At 43.5% G+C, this 25,587-nt stretch overlaps 1 protein-coding gene across 1 annotated transcript in view; it reads right to left on the reverse strand.

The window, feature by feature from the left end:
* USP54 (ubiquitin specific peptidase 54) overlaps positions 1-25,587 on the reverse strand; it is a 108,349-nt gene that overhangs the window by 16,104 nt on the left and 66,658 nt on the right. Inside the window, 8 exon segments of the mRNA XM_043982360.1 lie at positions 673-792; positions 4,169-4,342; positions 7,753-7,907; positions 12,054-12,285; positions 13,350-13,727; positions 13,891-14,022; positions 21,871-22,041; positions 23,892-24,060. Coding sequence (XP_043838295.1) covers positions 673-792; positions 4,169-4,342; positions 7,753-7,907; positions 12,054-12,285; positions 13,350-13,727; positions 13,891-14,022; positions 21,871-22,041; positions 23,892-24,060 — 1,531 coding nt within the window.

The raw sequence follows: 25,587 nt of genomic DNA on the forward strand, positions 1-25,587 counted from the left end.
CAGATCAGGCATTGGAAATTCATGTTTAAGGAATGCTGGAGGTTTTGTCTCATTTTCCCACAGGTGATTTCTATGGCCTTCCTGATGTAGCTGGCAGATTAAACTCTGGTCTCCATGCCCCAGCCCAACCCCTGCCTTCTAACTGGAAAAAATTAGGAAAGTGAGGGCATCATGAGACATGCAAACACACCTGCCTCTCATCACTCAGCTGGTAGGAGGTCATACCTAAAAATCGCTTGTCAGGGAAAAGCTCTGGGGTTCTCCAAAGCTCATGCTTCAACCCCTGCCAGTGCCCAGGAATCAGGGAGAAGGAAGGGGGAAAGTACACACTCCTGTGGAAAGTTACAGGCCCAGGGTCAGAGCCTGTCTTCCTGGCGACTAGTGTCTGCCCCATTCCTTGATCAGTAAGGAGACAAAGAGCAGGTTGTCCCAACTGAGATGCAGTCTTGGACCAGGGGGCAAAGGGGGCTCCAGCATCACCTGTGGGCTTGTGCTGAATTCCCTCCAGGTGGTCCCCAAAGAGCCCTCGGTGTCCAATCTGAAGGCCCAGACACCAGAGGGGCAGCTGGGGCCAGCAAAGGCTGCCGCCGCCAGGCCAGGTAAGCAGTGGCAATGACAGCGCCAAGAGCTGCAGCTTCCAAGCACGACACCTGTGAGGAGTTAGTTACTTACAAATCGCTTCGTTACAGAGAGCCAAAGCTGCAGCACAGTCTCCTCTCTGCTCACGGCGCAGTGCCTCCTCCAACACCGAGTCGGCCTCGTGGGTGGACCTCTCGGAGTGATCACGCCTCCCTGCAAGGGCCAGCACTTGATGCGAATGGGGGCCAGTGGGAAGGCAGCTCCATTTGGAGGGCTGCCTGCCACAACCAGACAGCCCACAGGCAGTCTCTGGGCCAGGGTCAGGAGTGGTTAATCCTGACATCTTCAACCTTCCCAAGTGCACAAAGGAGGCCCATGCCACCAACCACCATTTATCCTTAGACTACAAATTCTTGGTAATCCCTGACTGAAGAAAGCACAAAATGGTGTCTCTAGCCGCACAAAGAAGAGAAGGAAAATTTGTTTTTAATAGCAAAAAACTACAGAAAGATACAACTCTTCATCTGCTGGAGTGGAAGAACATCTCTGCTAGAGAAGGAAGGCGCTGAGCTTGCTGATTTTCTCATAGTCACACAGGTGCCTGACTGGAAACAACCAGTGTCTCAACAGTGCCATGGCCAGTCAGGCCACGCGTGTGCTCACAACTCTCAGGCAGCTCCTCACTGCTACCTGGGAGCTCTTTGAGGGCGAGGAGCATTTCTGTCTCAGTGTCCCTACATGCCCAGGATAGTGTCTGGTGCATATTGTCTGCTTAATAACTGCCTGTTAAACGAATCCCGATTCAGCAATAGAGGTCCCTACCCTGATGGAGGGAGTGTGTTACAGCTTACAAGGGAGATGAGGCAAGCACTCCCAGAGTCACCCGGCTAGTAAATGGAGCAGGGACGTGGGCCTCATTGGTCTGGAGCCCCATCGGGCCCTCTCCCTGTGACAGCACACTGCCTCAACACCAAGGGCTGCCCCAAGAACCCTGTGTACCTTTCTGCTTCCACCCCCCCCCCCCCACATCCAAGTTCTTCTGTCATTCTGAATTGGAGCTCGGTTTTGCAGTCCTCACGGATGAAATCCTAATACAAGTTCCACCCAAAAGCAACTAGGCTGGCATTGCTGCTAGGTTTTGACACTGTTGGCGTTTTATCTTATCTCCTCTTGAGTTTTAGGATCAACAATATTTTTCAAAGGCTCCTTCCCCTCTTCTCCTGGCCACCTCCCCACCATGTATACATCTTCATCAGTGAATATGGGGCAAAGCCCTCCTCTCTCAAAAAGGTTTGTCATGGAAAATAAAGTAACATACAAATAGGCCAATTCCTGTTCACCGTAACCTGTTGTCGGCCCTCTTCCACTCATAACCATGATGTACTTGCAAACTCTGATGTGACCTGAGGCTGACTGGGAGTTTTCTCAAAAACCACTTGGAAGCCACTTGTCTTTGTAAGCCCTGTGGCCTTTCCCAGTACTAATTCATGCCCATGTCTTTACTGTATGGAACTGGGAAACCAGCTCATTGCTAGACTCAAGGAGAAGGGTCAAGGCAGCTGAATCCTTTGCCACAGTTTCCCACTCCTTTCAAGTGGAGGGTAGAGGACAAAGGTCCCTAGGAGTATTTCTTATGTCCTCAAATTCTCTTGCCTCTGACTCTGAAGGGTCCCAGAAAATTAGAAGGAAAGGGCAAAAATACAAATTTGGCTCCAGGGAACGTAGAACTCAGACTTCTGACATTCCTTTTTTCTCAAGGTTTGAGTATTTCCACAACACAGACTCAGCTGAAATTTCTGACACTAATCTACACATTCAGATACGTGATTATGGCTATAAAGTATAGATGGCAAGTTTCTCAGACCCTGTAAACAGAACTAGACAAAGTGGAGTCCCTTCTTTTTATTGCTGTTGTTATTCTGTTTATTCAGTCATGTCTGACTCTGTGACCACATTTGGGGTTTTCTTGGCAAAGATATTGGAGTGGTTGGCCATTTCCTTCTCCAGCTCATTTTACAGATGGGGAAACTGAGGCAAACAGGGTTAAGTGGTTTGCCCAAGTTCACACAGGTAGTCAGTGTATGAGGCCAGATTTGAACTCAGGTCTTTCTGATTCCAAGCCCGGCGCTCTATCTTCTAGCCACCCTGCTTCTTAGTCCCTCCAGAATCTTAGTCACCCAGGATCCTCTCATCCAGAAGCTGTGGCATTAATGACAGAAAACTAAAAGTGAAATATGGTCAGCAGACTCCTGACACATTACTTGGATATGCTGACCAATTAGCTGAGATGGAAAAGTGGAGAGAATGAAGGTTCTTTCAAAAAGAGCATGAATCTGGGAATGTGATGGTATTACAGCTGTGAATCAGAAAGGAAGAATAGTAGGAACATCCAAAAACAGATTATCTTGGGCAATGAAATTAATTCAAACACATACAGAGATACATGCTTATTGATTCAGGAAATATGAGGAAAGTTTGAGTGAGAAGCAAAGAAGGACAGGATTGTCTAGGACTGTCTAGCATTGGACATGACCCCCCCCTCACTCCCCACCCCAGTAATGCAGGAAGGGAGTAATCTCCATAAAAAGGTGGTCCAAGGAGATAATCTACATTCAAATTCTGTATGCTACTTACAAAGTACATATAACAAGAATGTGTAACCTATTTCATTTTTTGGTTTGTTTTTGTGGTAAGGCAATTGGGGGTTAAGTGACTTGTCCAGGGTCACAAAGCTAGTAAGTGTCAAGCGTCTGAGGCTGGATTTGAACTCAGGTACTCCTGACTCCAGGGCTGGTGCTCTATCTAATGTGCCACCTAGCTGCCCCAAGATTGATCTTTTTTTTTTTTTGGCATGAGGCAATTGGGGTTAAGTGACTTGCCCAGGGTCACACAGCTAGTAAGTGTGTAAAGTGTCTAAGGCCGGATTTGAACTCAGGTCCTCCTGACTCCAGGGCCGGTGCTCTATCCACTGTGCCACCTAGCTGCCCCTAAGAATGAGTAACCTATTTTAAAGAAAAAAAGTGAAGCCAAAGTGATAGGACCCACTTATGTTTCTGCATGCCTCAGGCCTTTCCAAACCTGTGTGTGTGTGTCTTCTAAATAACTCCTCAAACCTGTGTGTTCTTGCTCAAAGTGACACTCCAAAAAGATTACAGAAAATGAGACAAGATGAACAACTAGACCAGAAGCAGGCCTTAAAAGAAATCTTCAGACAACATGGGAAGAACCTGCATAAAGTTTACAATCATGGTTTGGTACCATACGAAACACTTTTCACTGAGTTTCCCCAACATCCTTCTCTTTCATGTTACTTGATTTAGGACTTATGCAGTTAGAGTCTCTTATTACCAAGGATGAGAAGCTTCAGGCATGAAGAATTCTCTATTGTCGAAAGCCACTCCCCCCTTCCCCTTTTTAAAACCATACTTGGCCCTCCAAACCAGGGACCCTCTCCTCAGTCAACAAGTTAGTCATATTCTAGTTGGACAGTATCAGAGATACTGTTCGAACTTGGCAATGGGGAGTTAAAGCAAAATGCCGTTTGAACCATCGCTCTCTCTCTGGCCACAGCCTCATCCACAAGAGTTACCCTGATGCTGAAGCTCATCCAGGTCCATGAAGCGGCTGGGGTGTGGGTTGAACCCTCGGGCCTCCTCTAATTCCTTTTCTCGTTTCCTTCGCAGTTCCTGTTCCTGGGCCCTCCGAGCCACCTCTTCCTGTAGTTCATCCAGCTCACTTTTAGAGGATGAAGACAACTCTCTGTCTGTGAGACAAAGGAAAAAAACTCCACTGTCACACATCAAGTCAGCAGCCTGGAGTCTATTCAATCCATAGTCAGGGCGGTGAGGCCCCAGAACAGCTGGCGCTTGGGTTAATAACTGCATACATTTGGGGGGAGCGCTTTTCCTGACTCTACTGTGGGGCAAATCCCTTCACCTCTGCCTAGATTTCTCCATCTCCATCACGACGGTGAAAACTCAACCACAAAAAGGTTCATGAATGACCAGACAGAAAGTGGCGTAAATACCGAGAGGAAAGGTTGGAAAGGTCAGTGAAAAGAAAAAGCAGACGGCTGCAGGAGGAGCCAGGATGGTACCAGAGCAGCCAATCCGGGGCACACCATGCACTAACAGTAGGGACCGGGGGCACTACAGCCCACCACCCTCCCAGCTCCCAACTTCTTCAGCTCAGGGTTTTTAGAGCCGCCCAGTCAAGAGTGAGGCCAAGAGAACAGTGAGCTGGAAAGCTGTTGCCTGTTCTGGAACACAGAGGAAGGAGATGAAACTGTTTACATGTTTCTGGAAGTGACAAAGATGAAGGAAAGAAGTCAAACAAATGCATTCCTTAGGAAATACAAGCAAACACTGAGCCAGATGCCTTTCCCAGGGCCCTCCCCAACCATTACCACTGACTGCCTGCCCTGGAGTCCAGGGAAGCCAGACACCTGCTCCTAATGGGCCAGGTATCAGATGCCCAGAGCACATATCAAAGATGCCCTGTGTACTGATCTTCATGAGCTACTGTGATTACCCTTCGCTCCTCACTGCCTTAGCAGCTGGAGGGGTTGGTGGTCAGAACAATGCCTCTTCTCCCTTTCAATGTTCAGCGGTTGGGATACACTTTCTTCACACTCTTCCTCCATCCCACCCCCTTTTCAAAGGACAGCTAAAGGTCAGGAGACATTCACTACCCCTCACATGGTATACAAAGTGGAAGGGTTAGTACAGTTTTAACCTTTAATAACTTCAAAATTTAAATGCTATACACCCCCCCACACACCTCCCCCCACACAAAGAACACTTGAAAGGTTATTTAAATTTCTAAAATATTGATGTTCTTAATTGCACATGTATAACCTATAACTGATAACTGCTTACCACCTCAGGGAGAGAGGAGGGGAGGGAGGAAAGGAGGGTTAGCATTTGGAACTCAAAACTTTAAATGAAAATGTTTATTATTTTTTTAAAAGCGTGGGTGACCCTGAAAGAGACACTGGTAGGAAGCTAGCTCCAGGTTTTCCTGCCCCTGGGAGGCAACTAGGTGGTGTAGAGATGGGTCTGGAATCCAGATGACTTCAACTGATAAGCAATCAATTAGTAAACAATAAATATGTGCCAGACACTGTGCTAAGCACTGGAGTTCCAATCCAGTCTCAGACACATTATTAGCTTTGCAAACTTGAAAAAGTCACTTAATTGCCTGCCTCAGTTCCTCAGCTGCAAAATGGAGATCATTACAGCATCTACCTCCCAAGACTGTTACGCACATCAAATGAGATTATATCTATAAAGTACTTAGCACAGTACCTACCTACACAATAAATAATAATAAATTGTGTATGATAAATATCAGTATAGACATAATTATGCAAAATAAATATAAAAATACATTTATATGAATAAAAGTTATATCTAAAATATTGGTATTCCTTATTAAAATGCAACATAGCCACCACCTTGTGCTATATATCATTCTAGTTGATTTTCAAACTTTGTAAAAACTTTTATCAGCTGCTGATCAGTGATTGAAAGGATTGCATTTGTAATCCTAGCCTTTAGATTGTCCAAAGAATGAGATTTTAAAGCATTCACACATTTTGATGTAATCCTACAAGAAGAAGTGTGATGGGAATAAATCAAGTGACTGAGATGGCCAAGCAAGAAAACTCCTCTACTGATCCACCAGACTTAAGGGTCACCCAGAAACTGTCACGCACAAAATACAGAATGACAAGGTATCTCATCTTGTTAAAATTAAAATTTTATTTTAAAAAATTCATATAACTAAACAAGTCTAAAGAAACTTAAATAATCAACAATTTCAACATTTTGGGGGTAAGTTTGTAGCATTTATATTCTGAAGTTATTAAAAGCTAGAGGGCATCCAAAGAAAGCCAACCAGGAGGGTGAAGGACCTCATGTTGGATCAACATGAAGACTGGCTCAAGGAAGGAGGGGGTACCTACTATGTGCCAAGCACTATACCAAGTGTTTTACAAATACAATCTTGGGGCAGCTAGGTGGCTCAGTGGATAAGGCACCAGCCTTGGATTCAGGAGGACCCGAGTTCAAAACCCAGCCTCAGACACTTACTAGCTGTGTTACTCTGGGCAAGTCACTTAACCCCCATTGCCCTGAAAAAAAAAAAGAAGAGACAGGAGGTACGCATAAAATCTTCCTTCCTGGAGCTTGGGTTCAGGCCAGTTGAGGCTTTCGTTTTTTAACCCCTACCAAGTAAAGAAGTGAATACCACCAAATACCACCACCAGGTTATCACATAACCACACAAGTAAAGGATCCCCTTTCTTATCATTAAATCCCCAGGGTTAGTACTCCACTTGAATGGAGCCCACTCAGGATGAACTCTGGAGGCCAAATAAGATAGGCTCCTCCCTTCCCCCACCACTACAAACTTGACCACCTGTGAGCCTGGAATCCCACCACAGATACTTCTTTGGTTTTTATCTTTGTTCAAATTCAAACTCCCCTTACTACTGATCACTTATTGAGTGTGAATGAGTTTCTGATCTTTTTTTTTTAATTTTAGTGAGGCAATTGGGGTTAAGTGACTTGCCCAGGGTCACACAGCTAGTAAGTGTTAAGTGTCTGAGGCCAGATTTGAAGTCAAGTACTCCTGACTCCAGGGCCGGTGCTCTATCCACTGCGCCACCTAGCTGCCCCTGATCCTTTCTTGAGAAATTATGTTGATAAGGTGAAAGTTACAACACTGAGAAGCCCTAAGAAAGGGAAAATGCACAGCACTTCAGGGCATGGGGCTGCCAAGGTTGTCCTGCCCCCTTCACGGTTTGACCTGTGGTATGGATTGCTGCCAGCTCTCCTCTCCACCTGCTGCCATTAACCCTGATATACACTGCACGGAGAGAGAAGTCTGCTTTCCTCCTTCTGGACAGAGCCACTGTTGCCTCAGGGAAGCCCTTGGCACTACATCCTCCTCTCGATTGCCAGCTTGGGACTCAAAGCTAAAACTAGCTTTCAGCAATGTATGTAGGGTAACACTCAAGTTGCCTCTGAGTTCCTCCTGGCATCAAAGAGAGGGCAAAGAAGATGCTTCCACATTGGTATCCTAAAGACAGGCTAATTCTTCATTGTCACCTCATTCTCAAGCCTCCAGGAGGCCTGGAAGAAGGGACCCAAGCAAATGACCCCAACAAACCTGCGCTCTTGTCCTTCCAGGGGAGGGGCTGGTGTTTTGTCCAGCCACTTTTGGATGAGAGCGATTCCACTTCCAGGATGCTGCTGCTGCTGTAGGACTTTGGGATCTGACGCCAGGCAGGGACCACGCCAGGCACTCTCTTCACATTTGGATCCCTTCAGAAGAAAACACAGGGTTCCAGGTGAGCATTAGAGAAACCAAGAGACCAAGTTCCTAAGGGTGATTTCCCTAGAGGATGGAAGCCAACACCACAGAAATTACTACTGCGGGGAGGGGGGAGGTGAGGGAGGGAAGGAGGGATAGAGATTGGAACAGAAAAATCTAAATAAAAATGTTTAATCTGGTAAAAAAAAAAAGTCTTAAAAAGTGGGGAAGGGGTGTGCTCAGAAGGGTTCAGGAGATGTGTGTGTATATATGTATGTATATATGTATATATACATACATATATATACACACACACACATACATATGTTGTGCATATATGAGTTATTTAGGTCTTATTTATATAGGACTCATATTTTTAAAAATTTGTCATATATCATTTATATAAATAGATATGTATACATTATTTATAAAAGTTATTTTAAGATTTAAAATACTAAGTTTGTGTATTAGAATGTATCTAGATACATCTAAATGTAATAATGTAGAAATTTTACAGTATATGTCATATATATGTGTGTATGTATATATTATATCTATGTTTGATATATGTATAAAATATAATTCTATATCACAAATAAAAATACATTTTTTTAGAAAAGAAAGAAAAAGGAATTACTACTGAAAAGGTGCCCCAAATAGGAAGGTTCAGTCATAGCCCATGTCTCCTTTTATCTGCCCTGTCCCTGTCCCTCACCATACATATTCAGATACAGGCCTCCATTTTCTTCTTCACAGGTTTTAGTTCCAACTTTACCAGTGAGCCATATGACTTTGGACCAGTCCCTTTACTGGGACTATAAAATGGTGGGGCAAGATGAGATGATCTCAAACTCCTGACACATCCTCTTGGGATCAAAGTAGAGAGCTTCCTGAAGCTAGGAAAGGGGAGTTACAAATGTCATGATCTATTTGTTGTCATTATAGAAACTGACAATGTGGCATAATGGCAAGAGAACAATCAGGAAGACTCAGAGCCAAATCTCAGTTTTGACATTATATGAGTGACTGTGGGCAAGTCACTTAACCTATCTATGTATGCCTCAGACAACTTCTTAGGATTTATTTATTAAGGTACACATGGGCTTTGATTTACAATGGTTGAGAGATCATATTTAGAGCTGGAAAGAACCTCAAAGGTCATTTAGTCCAACCCTAGAGAGTGACCTAGTGGCTATACAAGCAGTAAGCAGCAGAAGTGGGATTGAAATCCAGGTCCAAAGAAACTTTTGACACCAGACACCCCACTCTAGATAAATTACAGAGCATTTAATGCATAAAGTGCAATCACATTGTAAGTATCTTGAGGACCCAAATGCTTCATAAGCAGACTGTTGGAAACACTAGTTTTGTGAGAAGAAGGGGCTATCAAGGGCCCTCTGAGGGAAGCCCATCCAGCCCTTCCCCTGCAGCCCTCTGCAGCAAAGGCAGGAGGAGCTGAACTGTGCCTGCTTCTAGTCCTCTGCTTTGCACATAATTCAACAAAACTATATGGAGTAATGAAAATGGCACTGGCCAAGTTGCCAGGAGACCTCAGTGTGAGGCCCCACTTTACCACCAGCTGGCCTGCAATGCTGTGCCGATGTCAGCTCTTGGGCCCAGCTGGTTTCTCTGTAAAATGAGGGGATTAGATGAGATGATCACAATGTTCCCCTCCAACTCTGAAATGCTACGACTCTACAAATAGTAATGCCTCTCATCATTCCAAGAAGTGCAAGGCATTTACAGTACACAGTACAAGGCCTTCAGTGTTTCCGCACTTCTCCCACGCCCCTTTCTCTCAGCTGAGGACCTTTCCTTTTGTTATACTGGAAAAAAGATTATAATAATATTCAATGTAAGCTACCTATTCTCTCCCTCTTTCTGTTCATCTTAAAGCCCCCTGACATCATCTCTCATTCACTTTTCCTTTCTCTGAGGGTATGACAAAGAGGCAGCCCTTCTCAGTAGGGCTACCCAGCCCCTCTCTGAGTCCACTTAATTCCACCCACTCCCGTCTTCTCCAGCAGTTGGCAATTTCAATCATCCTGTCTCAAATCTGCAATCTCTTCTTATCAACTGGTTTCTTTTCAACTGCCTTCAGATATGCTCAAGCTATCATTCTCTATCCTCTCTTCCCTAGCTATACTTACTGTCTCTACTTTTCCCCTCTCACTTACTCATCAACCTTTTGTGATTTAATTTGGTTTTTTTACTTCATCAGTTAGGTGAAATCATATTCCTGTTCTGATGATATGGTATCTCAAAACTGCTCTAATTTGAATTTTTAAATTATTAGTGATTTGGAGAATTTTTTCATATGGCCATTGATTGTTTGGAAATTTTTCTCTAAAAAACCTTCCTATTCATGTCCATTGACATTTATCAAATGGCTCTTAGTCTTATAAATTTTAACCAGTTCCCTAGAAATCTTAAAAATGAAGCCTTTATCAGAAAAACTTGCTGCAAAGACTTTTTTTTCCTCAGGTACCTACCTGCTTCCTAATCTTAGGTGCATTAGTTTTCTATGATCTCTTAGCTGCTAGATCTGATGATCTTTTCCTCCTCTAACTACCTGCTGCATTGTATACTATTCACCACCTCTCCCTCTTGGATGGGCTCTTCTTTCTGATACTACCCTCTCCTAGTTTTCCTCCTAGCTGTCTGACTGCTCCTTCTCAGTCTCTTTCCATGGTTCATGATCCAAATCAAGCCCTCTCCCTGCGGGGTATTCACCAATGTTCAGTTCTAGGCCTTCTTCTCTTTTCCCTCTACACTTTCTCTTTTGTCAACTTTATCAACTCTGGGGTTAAATTATCATCTCTATGTTAATGACTCACTATGCATAGACCTACCCTCAGTCTCTACCTGAACTTCAGTTAGAAATGTCCCAGAGACAACTCAAACTCAAAATACCCCAAGCTGAACTCATTACCTTTCCCCATAAGCCCTTGTCTTCCAAACTTACCTATTTCTGTCAAAGGCACAAAGGCACCACCATAGTCTCCCAGCTTCCTAACCTCTACATTGTCCTCAGCTAATCATTGTGTCTGACTCCATGTATCTAATCAGTTGCCAAATCTATGGAACCCATCTCACCACATACTGATGACCAGGTTATATTCTCTTATTCAACCACTTTAATGACTTCCTACTGGCTCTAGGATAAAAGAGAAACTCCTCCCAAAGCTTTACACACCCTGTCCCCAACTCCTCTTTCCTTTCTCACTTGGACGTTACTCTTCTCTCTCCATCCTCCCTGTCCCCCATGTAATCCTGCTGAACTGGCCTCTCATGGATGACACTGCCATCTCCCAACTCCATGCCTTTGCACGAGCAGTTGCATATGCCTGAAATGTCCTCCCCCTTTACCACCCCCCCTCCCCAGCCCTCTCACCTCCTCTGAGATGTAGCTCAAATATCACCTTCCGCACAAAGCCTTTCCTGATGCCTCTGTTAGTGCTATCCCTCCAAATCACCTTGTGTTAATATACCCACATACATGTTGGATTTCTCTCCTGTAGGCCACATGTCTTGGTCTGTACTTGTCATTTTTGCCACTGGACGGTGTACTCCTTCCAAGCAGTGTGCCCGTCCTAGCATTGAGCACAGAGACTGGAGCCCAGCAGGAACATACTGCTGGGCTGCTTAACGTCTTCTATTTAACAGGAGACAGGTTTGAAGATTTGCAAAGCACTCTACCAATATTATCTCATTTTGCCCTCCTTGTGACATAGTGTTATCTTCCTTTTGCAGAGGAAACTGCAGCTGACAGAGGCAGACACAACAAAGCTACTAATGTGTGGAGAAGGATCTGAACTCTAGCCTTCCTGACTCCAGCACCACCTTACTGCCCTGAGATCCCCAAATGCAGAGTCAGATGAACCAAACAATCAATGGGCTTCAGAGTCTCTCCTTCATTTATTTAATTAGTCTTTACTGGGAGATTCCAAACTTGACTTACAATCTCCTGATTCTCAGGCCACTTTGCTTTGCCCAGCAGAGGGAGCTGTTGCTACAGAAATTGGCCACGTTGGACTAGGCCCGACCATATGTGGGGCCCATTCCTGAGCCCGCCTCATCACCCACTCTGGCTCATGAAGCCACAGCAGAGATCTCAAACATTGCCCTAAAATGGTCAATGCCCCCTTGCACAGTACCTGTAGGTGCCAGAGCTCTCGGACAGAGTTGCATCCAGACTGATAGGGCTGTTACTGTTCCTTTCACTGCTCTCATAGCCAGATTCCATCCTCTGGATTAATCGAGGATGCTGGTCCATAAGGTGAATACCAGGTCGGGGTGGGCCCCGGTTCTTGTGCCTTAGGCTTGGCCCATTGGTTTTGGGGTCACATGCAGTTGGTTTGTTTAGTTCATTTGCCGTAATTTCTTTAGCTAGCCAAACCAAAGAACAAAAATGGGACAAAAAGGGTGGATTTAGTGCTACTTAGTTAATATCCAAAGACACTCCTGAGTACCTCCTACTCAGAACCAGAAAGAGAGCCAGCTAATGGTTCTTCTGCACCATCACCATCTCCGCAGGTTACTGTGGGCACATGCACTAGTCATTAATGATGTCTCATAACCAAAAAGAAGCCACGTCTAGGAGGAATGATGTACTTTGCTGGACTTAATGTCAAGGGAACCGTCATCCTCCCAGTTACCCAGAAACATAGGTGTCATCCTCAAATCACCATTCTTTCCCAATCCCCATATTCAATCAATCGGCAGTGCAATCTAATCGACATTTCTAACATCTCTCGTATATGACTGCCTCTCTCTTCCGACGCTGCTACCACCCTAGTTCAGAACCTTACCTCCCATCTGGACTACTACAATAGCCTGATACCTCAAGTCTCACCCCACTTCTGTCCATACTCTGCTCAGCTGTCAAACTGATCTTCCTGAGACCATGTCATGTCCCTATTCAATCAACTCCAGTGGCTCCCTGTTCCATCCCAGATCAGTCTTCCCATGCTTCACTGCCACCGAATATTCTACCATCTACTGACACTTGACTCCTTGTCGCCCTCTGCTCATGACACTCCATCTCCCAACTGGCTGTGCCGTCTGCCTAGAACCCCCCCCTCCTCATCTCTACCTTCGGACTCCCTCAAGGTCTTAGCTCAAACTCAACTTCCGCATGAAACTTTCCCCAAGATCCCTTAAGGCTGGAGCTTTCTCTTGGATAATTAACTTTAATTTACCCTCTATGTAACGTGTCTGTGCGTGACTGTTGATACGTCATCTCCTCCATTAGACTATGAGCCAAGGACTGTTTTTGCTTTTCTTTGTATCCCCCACAGTGCATAGCGTGGGACCTGACACACAGTAGGCACTTAATAAATGCTTCTTCCTTGGCTTTCTAATCCATTTAGAAAACACATGGTTTCTATGCATGTGGTTACACCAAGTCAACTTTGCCCCGCTGTCCAATTCCTCCCCAACTATCCCCTTACCTGGGTCCTCAGAGAATGGACTGAGTTGGGTATAGCCACAATGCTTCCTTTTGTCCTTACTGAAGATGCTGTCAATATTCAGAGACTCGCGTTTAGGTCTCCACGTTGGACGGTACTTGCTGGATGAACTGGATTTAGACTCACTGCTGGTGCTCTCAACTTCCCAGTCCTGACAGTGCAAGGGCAGGCTCCGAGGGGGTCGTTTTTCAGCTTGATCTCCTTTTCCCACATAGGGAGATCCTTGGTTGGTTTGGGAAGTCAGGGATGGTCTGCTATGGATGATATTGCTGACTGTTTCTTTAAAATCCTTTAGTCTGTTGGTGCTGCTGGGTGGCTTGGGGGCACTCCTGGGGGCCTGCTTCTCTTTCAGGGTTTCTCCTAACCAGCACAAACACAGACCTTCATATTACACTAGTAAGAATTATTATAAATATCCCCTTAATCCTATACCTACATGGGTACTATGAACAAGAAGGTACAGATTTCATCAGCTCAAGAAGTGGCAGGGATGGCCAATGAGGAAACCAGGACAATGACTGACCTTCACTGTGGTACCCAGAGAACTGTGGCTCATCGCCTCGCCTCCTGGTCCGACCAGAGTTCCTCTTACGCTCTGTCAATGAACCCTTTTTGGCTATGTGCTTCTGGTTACATTCACTGTCAGTCAGATGTCCTGAAAGAAGAGGGAATGTGAGGGAGAGATCAGGAACATGAAGTTATTCCATTATACTCTTGAAAACAAGACTTACCTGATCCTGACTCCCACCCCTGCCAATTCTGAGACCCTTAATGGCATCATTTAAAAGTAGGGTGCCTGCAGTGTCCAATTTCAACATCCTAATTCATCACCATCTTACTTCTGAGTAAGATCAAATGAGATAATATTGAAAAGCACTTAGCACAGTGCCTGGACACACAGTTGGTACCTAATAAATGCTTATTCCATTCCCTTTCCTTCCCTTGGATAACACATCAGGATTGAGGGTTGTCTAATTTTGCTAATTTATTTTCACACTCTCAATCTAAACACAAAGCGTTGCTCATCACTTTTAAAGATTAGGTGCAAACTAAACTTCAGATACAATATTACTTAAAGTGCCACAACCTTAACCCACAGTCCTAGAATTAGTATAGGAGTGTTAGGACTTGGCATTTAATTTTTTTGTGCAACAATTAAATTGCCTTTCAGCTATGGGGATTTCTCATCCTAGGAAAGAAAAACAAAAGCAAGGCCACTTCAAGAATCTAAGTCCTCTTCAAGTAGCCTGAAGTAAAAACCTGGCCTGATTCAGCAATACCAGTGGCTCAACCTTGATCTTTGGGTGTTTTCCTGAAGGTAAAGGGGACACGCTCTACCCTAAGGTCATTGGTTGTGGACAAGCCACACTGTACTTACCAATTAGATAAAGGACAGATAAAGGAGAAGGAAGGAAACAGAAGAAATGAACCTTTTTGGACTAATTGGATGCAAAGTGATCATCTTCCGTGATTTGTTTCTTTTGTTTGTTTTGGGGTGGGTTTTTTTTTTGTTTGTTTTTTAATCGACACCAATATCCACCACACATGTCTCTCTTTTCAGAAAACACCAGTTTGGGATTTGAGTGTGGGAGAATGGATGGAAACTCACTCTATCAATGCATATTAGCAAATATATTTTTAATTTAATAGTGTTAGAGAGTAGCTATGGCCACTAAAGTTACTTGACCATGGTCACAAAAAACATGTCAGAAACAAGACTCAAACTCACTTCTTGACTCCAAGGTTGGTCCCACATTTCCTGTCACTTGTCACCCATTTTATTCAGTGTTAGTCTTTTTATTAGAAATATTTGAAAGTCTCCTATTTCATTGAATGTCTATTTTTGCCCTTGAAAGATTATTCTCAGTTTTGCTGGGTAGGTGATTTTTGGTCATAATCCAAGCTCCTTTGTCTTCTGTAATATCATATTCCAAGCCCTCCATCCCTCAAATGTAGAAGCTACTGGATCCTGTGTAATGCTGACTGTGGCTCCACAATATTTGAATTGTTTCTTTCTGGCCTCTTGCAGTATTTTCCCCTTAACCTGAGAGTTCTGATATTTGGCTATAATATTCCTGGGAGTTTTCATTTCAGGATATCTTTCAAGAAGTGATTGGTGGAGGTGGTGCAGTGGATAGAGCACCGGCCCTGGAGTCAGGAGGACCTGAGTTCAAATCCAGCCTCAGACACTTAACACTTACTAGCTGTGTGACCCTGGGCAAGTCACTGAATCCCAATTGCCTCACAAAAACAAACAAAAGGTATATACAATTTAGGGGCAGCTAGGTGGCGCAGTGGATAAAGCACTGGCCCTGGATTCAGGACGACCTGAGTTCAAATGCGGCCTCAGACACTTGACACTAGCTGTGTGACCTTGGGCAAGTCATTTAACCCTCATTGCCCCACCAAAAAAAAAAGAAAAAAGAAAAAAAAAATAAGTGATTGGTGGATGCTTTCGATTATTATTCTACCCTCTGGTTCTAGGATATCAAGGCAGTTTTCCTTGATAATTAAAAAAAAAAATATGATGTCTAGGTTCTTTTTAAAAAATTATGGCTTTTAGGTAGTTCAATAATTCTTTTTTTCTTCACATTTAAAAAAATTTAATAAACATTTTTATTTAAAGTTTTGAGTTTCAAATTCTATCCCTCCTTCCCTCACTCCTCCCTGAGGCAGTAAGCATTCAGATATAGGTTGTACATGTACAATTATGTAAAACATTACCATTAGTCTAATAATTCTTTAATTATCTCTTCTGGATGTATTTTCTAAGTCAGCTGTATTTCCAACCAGGTATTTTACATTTCCTTCTATTTTTTTTTTATGCTTTTGATTTTGATTCTTGATGTCTCATAGAGTCATTAGCTTCCACTTGCTCAATTCTAATTTTTAATGAATTATTTTCTTAAGTTACCTTTTGTATCTCCTTTTCCATCTGGCCAATTCTGGGTTTTTTTGTGTTTTTTTTTTTTAAGTGAGGCAATTGGGGTTAAGTGACTTGCCCAGGGTCACACAGCTAGTAAGTGTTAAGTGTCTGAGGCCGGATTTGAACTCAGGTACTCTTGAATCCAGGGCTGGTGCTTTATCCACTGCACCACCTAGCTGCCTCCCCAATTCTGTTTTTTAAAGAGTTATTTTCTTTTTCCAAGCAGCTGACTTCTTTTTTCATGATTCTCTTGCATAACTCTCATTCCTTTCCTCAATTTTTCTTCTACCTCTCTGATTTAAAAAATCCTTTTTGAGGTCTTCCAGGAGGACTTTTTGGGCCTGAGACCAATTCATATTTCTCTTTGAGGCTTTGCATGTTGATGTTTTGACACTGTTGTTCTCTTCTGAGTTTGTGTTTTGATCTTCCCTGTTACCATAGTAGCTTTCTATGGGCAGCGCTCCCCACCCCATTTTCCAGCCTATTTTGTGACTTTCAAAATTGAGCTCTGCTCACTGTCACAAGCTTCTTGCTTGGAGAGGGGGCAGGTGGTTGTGGTATGGATCTGGTCACTGGCTGTCTGTGCTGGACTCTGGGGGGCTGGTGGTTCGCAGCTACACTTGGATTGCCTGGCCTGGTCTATGCCCAGGGCTCCAGGTTTGCCAGGCCTGACCACTAGCCTGCTATATAGGGTCTGGAGGCCACACAGCTGGTCCACTCTGCTGCTTGGGCTTAGTGGCTGATCTGGGCTGGGCCCAGGGACCTCCCCCTGGCTTACCTGGACACTGTGTTGGGCTGAACTCCCCTTTTTACCCAAGGGAGACAGACCTATCCTGCAGTCCTTCTAAGTTATCTTGGACTAGAAAATTGCTTCACCCCTTTCATTTGTAGGTTCTGTCACTCCAGGACCTGTTTTGAGGTGTTATTTTAAATTGTTTCGAGGGAAACTGGGGAAAGCTCATTCAGGCAACTTCCTGCCTTTTCTCTGCCATCTTGGCTCCCCCTGATTGCCATCCATTTTAAAATACAATAAATGCTCCTCAAAGGCAAAGATGACGTTTGTGTGAACTACTCTGAATTGTGCCCACCGCATGAAGAGATGTAAATATGACTTGATGTGATAGTAATGGTCAGTGTTCAAAGACAGAGAGGTAGGGACTACAGGATCAAATACATCCTGATGGCTCTGAGAACATCTATTCTACAAGGATCAGCTGGAAACCAAAGCTGAATCAACCAGATGCATTCAGAGGCAAACAATGAGTATTTACTGGAAGGCAGGCTGAGGAGGAATGTGTGCCTAACTGCGATGCTGCTGACATCACACAGACAGGACTCATCAATTTCCTGATTGGGAGCTCAGTACAGAAATCTATATTCACACACAGAAACTTGTGAAAAAATCATATGTGCACAACGGGTTATCAGCAAGCTGATGAGGCAGTGACATTCCGTGAATCAGATGCCCCGTGCTCCACCTTGCTGTTCTCTCTTACTCTCTCACTGTATTCTAGGTAGCTACTCTCAGGGCAGGAGGATGAAGTCGGAGAAATAGACTACAAGTTAACCTCCTCCCTTAAAAAGGCCCAGTGAACAATATGAACCTCTCCTGTGACTGAGGTGACAGTGTCAACACCCTCATGGAATGGCACATGCTCTAAAGCCTCCCCAAGCAATTTAATTTTGTGCTCTTATGTGCCATCGCATTCTAAAAGCTATTCAATGTGCAAGAATTCCACATGAAAATGTAGGCTCTGCAAATATATTTATGGGAACATGGGCATTGCTTCTACACCTTGCTTTGACTTTGCCCTCCGATCATCAGTTGCCTTTGTGCCCACAGTTCAAAGCTACTTTTAGCACAGTCCTCGGAATGAGATGACAGACATGCTTGTGACTAATATGCACAAAGCACACTGGTTTGTGCTGGGAGAGACAGAAAGTTTACACAAGACACAGTCCTACTCCATGGAGAACCTATGGTCTGGTAAAGGAGTGAGACTCCAAAACAGGTAAGTCACAATAATACAGGAAAATTACACTGGAAAAATTACAAAACAAAGTTGCCACGGGAAATCTGAAGACATATTATCAGCAACCAGGAGACTCAGGGAAGATTTTCTGGAAGAAGTATTTGAGTTAGGCTTTAAAAGAGAGGCAGAAATGTGAAAAGGGAAAAAGGAAAAAACCAAGAGGCAAGGAGAAAACGCCATTATAGACAGAGAGGACCACATGAGCAAAGGCCAAGACAGAGGAGAGACAAACAATTCAGTTTGGCTAAAGTGTAGAAGGAAGTGATAGGACATAAACTTAGAAGAGTACAACAGCATAGGACTGAAAGGCCTTGATTGTCAAGCTGAGGTTAAACTTTACTTGATAGTGAAAATAAGGAGACACTGAAGGTTTCTGAGTAGAGGGGTACCATGGTCACATTTTTGTGTAACAAAAATGATCTTGGCAGAAATGGGTAGGATGGATTAGAGAAGGGAGTAGAGGCGGGGTGATATTAGGAGGAAACTGTGCTTGTTGAAGCAAGTGGTTCTAGTGGGCTGTATTAGGGCATTAGCACCAGAAATAGACCTGGTAATAGCCTAATGGGATAAGAGAAGCCAAAGAGAGAAAAGAGTCGTACCAAAGTTATGAACACAAAGGACAAGTTGAATGATTTCCCCACAGGTTTAGGTAAAAAGATAAAAAACTTTGCTTTGCATGTGCTGAGTTTGAGGTGTCAGTAGGACATCCAAGTGCAAAAGTCTTGCAGGGAGGGGCAGCTAGATGGCGCAGTGGATAGAGCACCGGCCCTGGAGTCAGGAGGACCTGAGTTCAAATCCGGCCTCAGACACTTAACACTTACTAGCTGTGTGACCCTGGGCAAGTCACTTAACCCCAATTGCCTCACTAAAAAAAAAAAAAGTCTTGCAGGGAGTTGAATTGTGGGTAACAAGTTAAGAAAAGAGCTAACTCAGGACTGGAAACACAGATGTTAGAGTCATTTGCACAGAAGTGGCAGGTGAAGCCATGGAAGGAAGTAAAATTTCCAAATGGAGAGCAAGGAAAAAGAAGAAGGGGACAAGGAGAGACGGGCCCTTTGAGTACATCCCCCGGAAGGAGTCAGGGTGATGAGCACATAAAGAATACCAAGGAAAGGTTAGAGAAGCAGAAGAACTACAAGAGGGAATAACACACACACTCAATTGAGTGGAGTCATCTATCTAACCCTGCAGGAAAGTAGGAGGGGAAGGGGATAAGGAGGGAGGGGTGAAAGGAGGGAGGGCAGAGCGGGGGAGGGGGCAGTCAGAAGCAAATCACTTTTGAGAAGTGATAGGGTGAAAGAAGATAGAAAATAGAGTAAATATCATGGGAAGTGAATAGGATGGAGGGCAACAGTTAATAATAGTAACTGTGAAAAAATTTTTGAAGCAGAGGCAAGAGTGATGTAAGATGATGATTGATGATGGATCGATTGATGGATTGATGATGATTGGAAGAAGATGAGGACTGACAATGATGAGGATTGACTGAGGATGATGATGAAGACTGATGGATGATGATGATGATGGCAAAATATATGGTACTTACTTTGCTGGGCTATTGTGAAGAAAATTCTGTCAAGTTTAAGGTACTGTATAAAAGTTACCTATTACTGTTGTTGCAATAACCAACCTCATGGGTCCATTGTAAGGAAATCTCTCTTTAAAGTACTATATAAATGTAGTTTACTATAAAAAAATGATGAGGGGGATACTATCAGAAAGACCTGGAGACACCTGCGTGAGCTGATGCAAAGTGAAATCTACTGTATATAAAATATCATTAATATTGTGAGATGATTTGCTGTGAATGACTCGGTTATTTTCAGCAATGCAATGATCTAAGACAACTCTGAAGGTCTTACGAAAAATGCAATCCATCTACAGAGAGAGAACTGATGGCATCTGAATACAGATTGAAACATAATTTTTTTTAGTTACTTTATTGGAAACAAACAAACAAAAATGATGAGCAGGATGCTATCAGAAAAACCTAGAGAGACCTACATGAACTGATGCAGAGTGAAATGTACTATATACAAAATAACAACAATAGTGTAAGATCTGCTGTGAATGATTTGGTTATTTTCAGCTATGCAATGATCCAAGATAACTCTGAAAGACTTATGAAAATTGCAATTCATCTACAGAGAAAGAACTGATGGTATCTGAAAACAGATTGAAGCATAATTTTTTTGATAGTTCCTTAATCTGAAGATTTGTTTTTGTCTGTTTTCTTTCACAACCTGGCAGATGTGGAGATGTTTTGCATGACTACTCATGTGTAACATATTGAATTACTTGAGTTCTTGGTGGGGAGAGGGAGGAAGAGAAGTTGGAACACAAAGTTTTAAAAAATTGATGTCAAAATTTGTTTTTACATGTAAGTTGGAAAAATAAAATTCTAAATAAATTTTAAAAGAAGAAGAAGAATGAGAACTCCAAACAAAAGCCACTGAATTTATTAATTGGTGACTGGTTAGTTTAGAAAGAATAGTGACAGAAATAGAAGCCTGATTTGTACAGAGCTGAAGAGAAAGTGGGGCAACTAGGTTGCGCAGTGGATAGAGTGCTGGGCCTGGGACTCAGCTTCCTGAGTTCAAATATAGCTTCAGACACTTATTAGCTGGGTGACCCTAAGCAAGTCACTTAACCCTGTTTGACTCAGTTTCCTCATCTGTAAAATGAGCTGGAGAAGGAAATAGCAAACTACTCCAGTATCTCTCCACAAAAACCCCAAATGGGGTCATGAAGAGTGGGACCCAACTGAAATGACCGAACATTGAAGAAAAAGTGGGTTATGAGGAAGGAGAGGCACAAAGAGGAGGCAACTATTTCAAGAAGATAAGCAAGGGTGGGATAATGGCTGGATAGGACAATAAGGTTAAGGGAAGGAATTTTTAGGAATGGAGAAAGTGATCCTGTTTGTAGACACAAGAGGAGGAGCCAGGGGTGAGGGATAAGATGCATGAGAAAAAGAACACGATTGTTCCAGTTAAGTCCTGGAGAAGGCAGGGACACGAAGCTAAGGGGCAGGCTAGGTAGAGGGATTAGCCTTACCGATACCGATGGAGGGAGCTTCTGTTAGATGACTTCTATCTCCTCTAAGTAGAGTGAGGGACTTACTCATGTGCTCTAAGTCGAGAGGACAGGAAGGATTCACAAAAAGGAATCGCCTGCTCCTCTCTGTGATTTAAGAAGAAGGGCAGGCAGATGGACAAGTCCTCCCTCTCTTCACAAACCTGTTCTTTGCCCTCTCATAAGCAGAACCATGCATAGGCATCCCCAGGATAAGCAGGGCACTAGAAGGTCAATAACTTTCATGTTCCTGTGCCTACACTGCTCTGGGTGATGGGCAATCGGCCTTTCTGGGTTACTCCAGGACCCAGCCACACCTACACTCTGTCACCTTAGCTCCTCCCTCCTCTTTCTTATATTAACAAGAGTCAGTTCAGTGTCTCCATCCTTACTGGGTACCTGGGACTCTAGTGACTGTTATATTGAACCTGAGGAAGCTCTTCCTTCATTCCCCCAACAATCTTCCTACCTGTGTCCCGACTGCTCTGAGACAGAGAGTCATTCTCCACATTGTAGATAACTGTCCCTTGGGAATCAGATGAGAAGTGACTGACCACAGACTCATGGTGGGAGTGTTTGCAGGGATAGCTGTCTGTCGATGAATCTGTTCGGGTATCACTGGAGATGGAAGGCTCCCTCCCTGAAGAAAGGAGGGGATACACAGGCAGGGTACAAAGAAGAAGGAGACAGAAATGTCAACACAGGTCCTGCAAGCCAAAGTCAAAGCCTCCTAAGACAAATGGTACAAGCAAATCTGGCTTACTGAGGACCCATTTAAAAAGCTGGTGAAATCCCGGCTTTAATTTGTGAAAACCTCAGGACTTTTGGAGAATATACAAGTTCAGAAGTAGAAAAAGGGAATTACCTGTGAAAAGTAGGGGCAGCTTGGGACAGCTAGGTGGCGCAGTGGATAAAGCACTGGCCCTGGATTCAGAAGGACCTGAGTTCAAATTTGAATTCAGATTCAACCTCAGACACTTACTAGCTGTGTGACCCTGGGCAAGTCACTTAACCTCCATTGCCCGCCCAAAAGAAAAAAAAAAGTAGGGGCAGCTTTTTGAAACTAATAATGGTTTCTCTGCCTCCAAAATCTTCGTGCACACATTTTTTTCCATTTTACTTTGTAAAGTGAAATTATACTGACTGAAATCCTGACAATCAGATTCCTGAGGAATCTTATCATTTGTTTTAGTAAGTATATGTAATAACTTAGGGGAATTATTTACACAGGAATATGAATTAATTCAATTGGATAATTTTGTCCCTAACACCTAAGAAGACTGTATTAGAAAAGTAAATGAAGTTTTGGGTGGGGAATCCAGAGGTTGTAGAGTGGAAAGATAGGGGACTTTTGAAGCATGGACTGATAAAAATAATCATCACAGCTAATATTTATATAGCACTATTATGTGCCAGGCACTAGACTAACTGCTTTACAATGATCTCATTTTATCTTCACAACCACCTTGGGAGGTAGTGCTATTATTATCCCCATTTTACAGGTGAGGAAACTGAAGCAAAGAGGCTAAGTGACTTTCCCAGGGCCACACAGCTAGTAAGTGTCTGAGGTTGAATCTGAATTCGGGTCTTTCTGACTCCAGGCCTGGTGCTTAATTCATTACACCATCCAGAGACCTAGCAGCTGGTTTGGAAGACCCATGGATTTAGGGGTACTTGGGGACATTATTGATTATCTCCAGCTTTTCTTTGTATTACCAGCTCTTAATTCTGTGCTTGGCACACAGTAAGTAGTTAAAAGATGCTAAGGACAAAGTGTGTCTATTTCAAAATTTTGCAAAGGACCAGCCACAGATCCAGGATGAGGGGAAGATAATCTCTTCCTCCTCTCTGGACCAGAGGTTAGACTTAGACTTTTTCCAACAGCTACCTTACAAATGAATTTCTGGAAGACAGCCCATTCATGTAGTAGGATCTGACCATATCGAATCTGGGCCTTGTCAACAAAAATTCTTCATTTCTAGCAAAAATAACCCAATTTATGTGATTAAACAAATTATTTCCTCCTTGTTAATAATTACACTGGTCATTCTAAGACATAGCTCCTTGGACAGGAGTAATGATGAGAAGTCAGCTTTCTATAGCAGTATCACCGTACTAGTTGATACTATTTCCATTACACAGCTGAATATTTTAGATTTCACCAATGGGATTTTCTTCCTTGCATTCTTTTTCAAATAACTGTATTTCAAGATTCTTAATTCATTTTAATTTGTTTAAAAACTCCTTTAGCTCTGAGTCAAAGGAGAAGCTGGTCCAACACAGGACCCTCCAGGAAGGCCTTGGTCATTTGGATAGGACTATCATGTGACACCAAATGTGAAACTGACTGAGAGGCTACCATGCAGCAGACTCCGCATAGCACACTTTCATTTTATGCTAGTCCACACGCTAATAAGTTTGGAGAGCCATCTGGATATTCAACGGACATGTCCAAAAGACACAGGAAAAAATAAGACTGAGGTTGCTTACCGGAGTCTTCGCTATCATAGCATGTCCTACTGTATGACTGGGGCTCCACCTGAGGGGGCAAATCCTGGGTAGATACAGGGGTGCCTCGGGGATCAGCATAGAGCAACAGCAAAGGCTGATAATGCCCCTTAATGCATTTGGTGACCACATCTTTCCACTTGGGCCCAATCTGAAGCAGAAACAATCAGAAGAATAAGAACTTACTCTTTACCTTTGTAACTCAATGTGCTTACATAATCAAAGCATGTTCAAGCTGGAAGAGATCTGAGAAATTATCTTCTCTAACTTCATCTTACAGATGAACACACTGAGACCCAAAGAAAAGAACTGGCTTGCTCAAGATAGGCCCTGAAACCAGTCTTCTGAATCCAAGGCTAGTACTCATAGGATCACAGACTGAGGGCTGGAAAGGACCTCAGAACTCTTCTACTCCAAAAAATAACAAAGCTGAAGACCAAAGAGGTCTTGTTCAAGGTCACAGAGGCAGTTAATGCTGCTGTCTTCCAGGCCGCCAGCGTCCTGGGTATCTCTTCTGTACTGTACTGTTCTTCTTTGTACATTAGTCATTCTGGATGGGATCTAGCTGGGCACATTAACATAAGTACTCTATTCCCTCCCATTTCTTTTTCAATTCAGAGCTCTTTGGATTTGATCTGCAAGATTCTAGGCAAATAGACATTGGCTAGCTCTTGGTTTGGGGTTTTTTTGCAGGACAATGAGGGTTAAGTGAATTGCCCAGGGTCACACAGCTAGTAAGTGTCAAGTGTCTGAGGCTGGCTTTGAACTCAGGTCCTCCTGAATCCAGGGCCAGTGTTTTATCCACTGAGCCACCTAGCTGCCCCCGCTAGCTCTTGCTAAATGCACTCCTTCTCTGGCCAAGAGTTAACTATAACTATATATTTAGAAGTAAGTCAGGGGGGCATCTAGGTGGCGCAGTGTTTAAAGCAGCAGCCCTGGATTCAGGAGGACCCGAGTTCAAATCCGACCTCAGACACTTGACATGTACTAGCTGTGTGACCCTGGGCAAGTCACTTAACCCCCATTGCTCCGCCAAAAAAAAAAAAAGTAAGTCAGACTGCTCATGATGAATCCATTCAGTCAAAACAATGTGCTATGAGTCAGATTTGCTCCTAGTTCAAAAGACTGACAAGAAATAACAGAGGCAATGACCCAACAGAGTTCTCACATCAACCCTGCTCTGAGTGCTTGACCAGTTGTGTTTTTAGCTAAGAGAAATAGTTGTAAAGTACACAGAACAGTGCCTGGAACAGAATAGGCCCTTGTTTATCCTTCATTCCTGAAGAAGACCCTGGCATTGGGGTGATGTTGTGACTTGCAGTGAATTGGATTTAAGTGAGGGAGGGCTATGCCAAGTCACCAACCTCACTCTCTCCTCCAGAGCCATGTAAGTCCACTGGCACAATGTATATCTGGACAACTGGAGATGACTCTGGATGTTTAAGGCAAATGAGGTTAAGTGACTTGCCTAGAGTCACACAGCTAGTAAGTTTCTGAGGTTACATTTGAACTCAGGTCCTCCTCTAACTTCAGGGCCAGTGCTTTATCTACTGTGCCACCTAGCTGTCCCAATAGAGTAGACGCTATGTGAACGCTTATTCCCTCCCCCACCTTATTTCCCTTTAGCAGCTAAACTGTTCCTCACCTTGTTTTCGTATAATGCTCTCCAAAACATACT

The sequence above is a fragment of the Dromiciops gliroides genome, chromosome 2 (genome assembly GCF_019393635.1).
Source record: "Dromiciops gliroides isolate mDroGli1 chromosome 2, mDroGli1.pri, whole genome shotgun sequence".
In the NCBI taxonomy this organism is placed as follows: domain Eukaryota; kingdom Metazoa; phylum Chordata; class Mammalia; order Microbiotheria; family Microbiotheriidae; genus Dromiciops; species Dromiciops gliroides.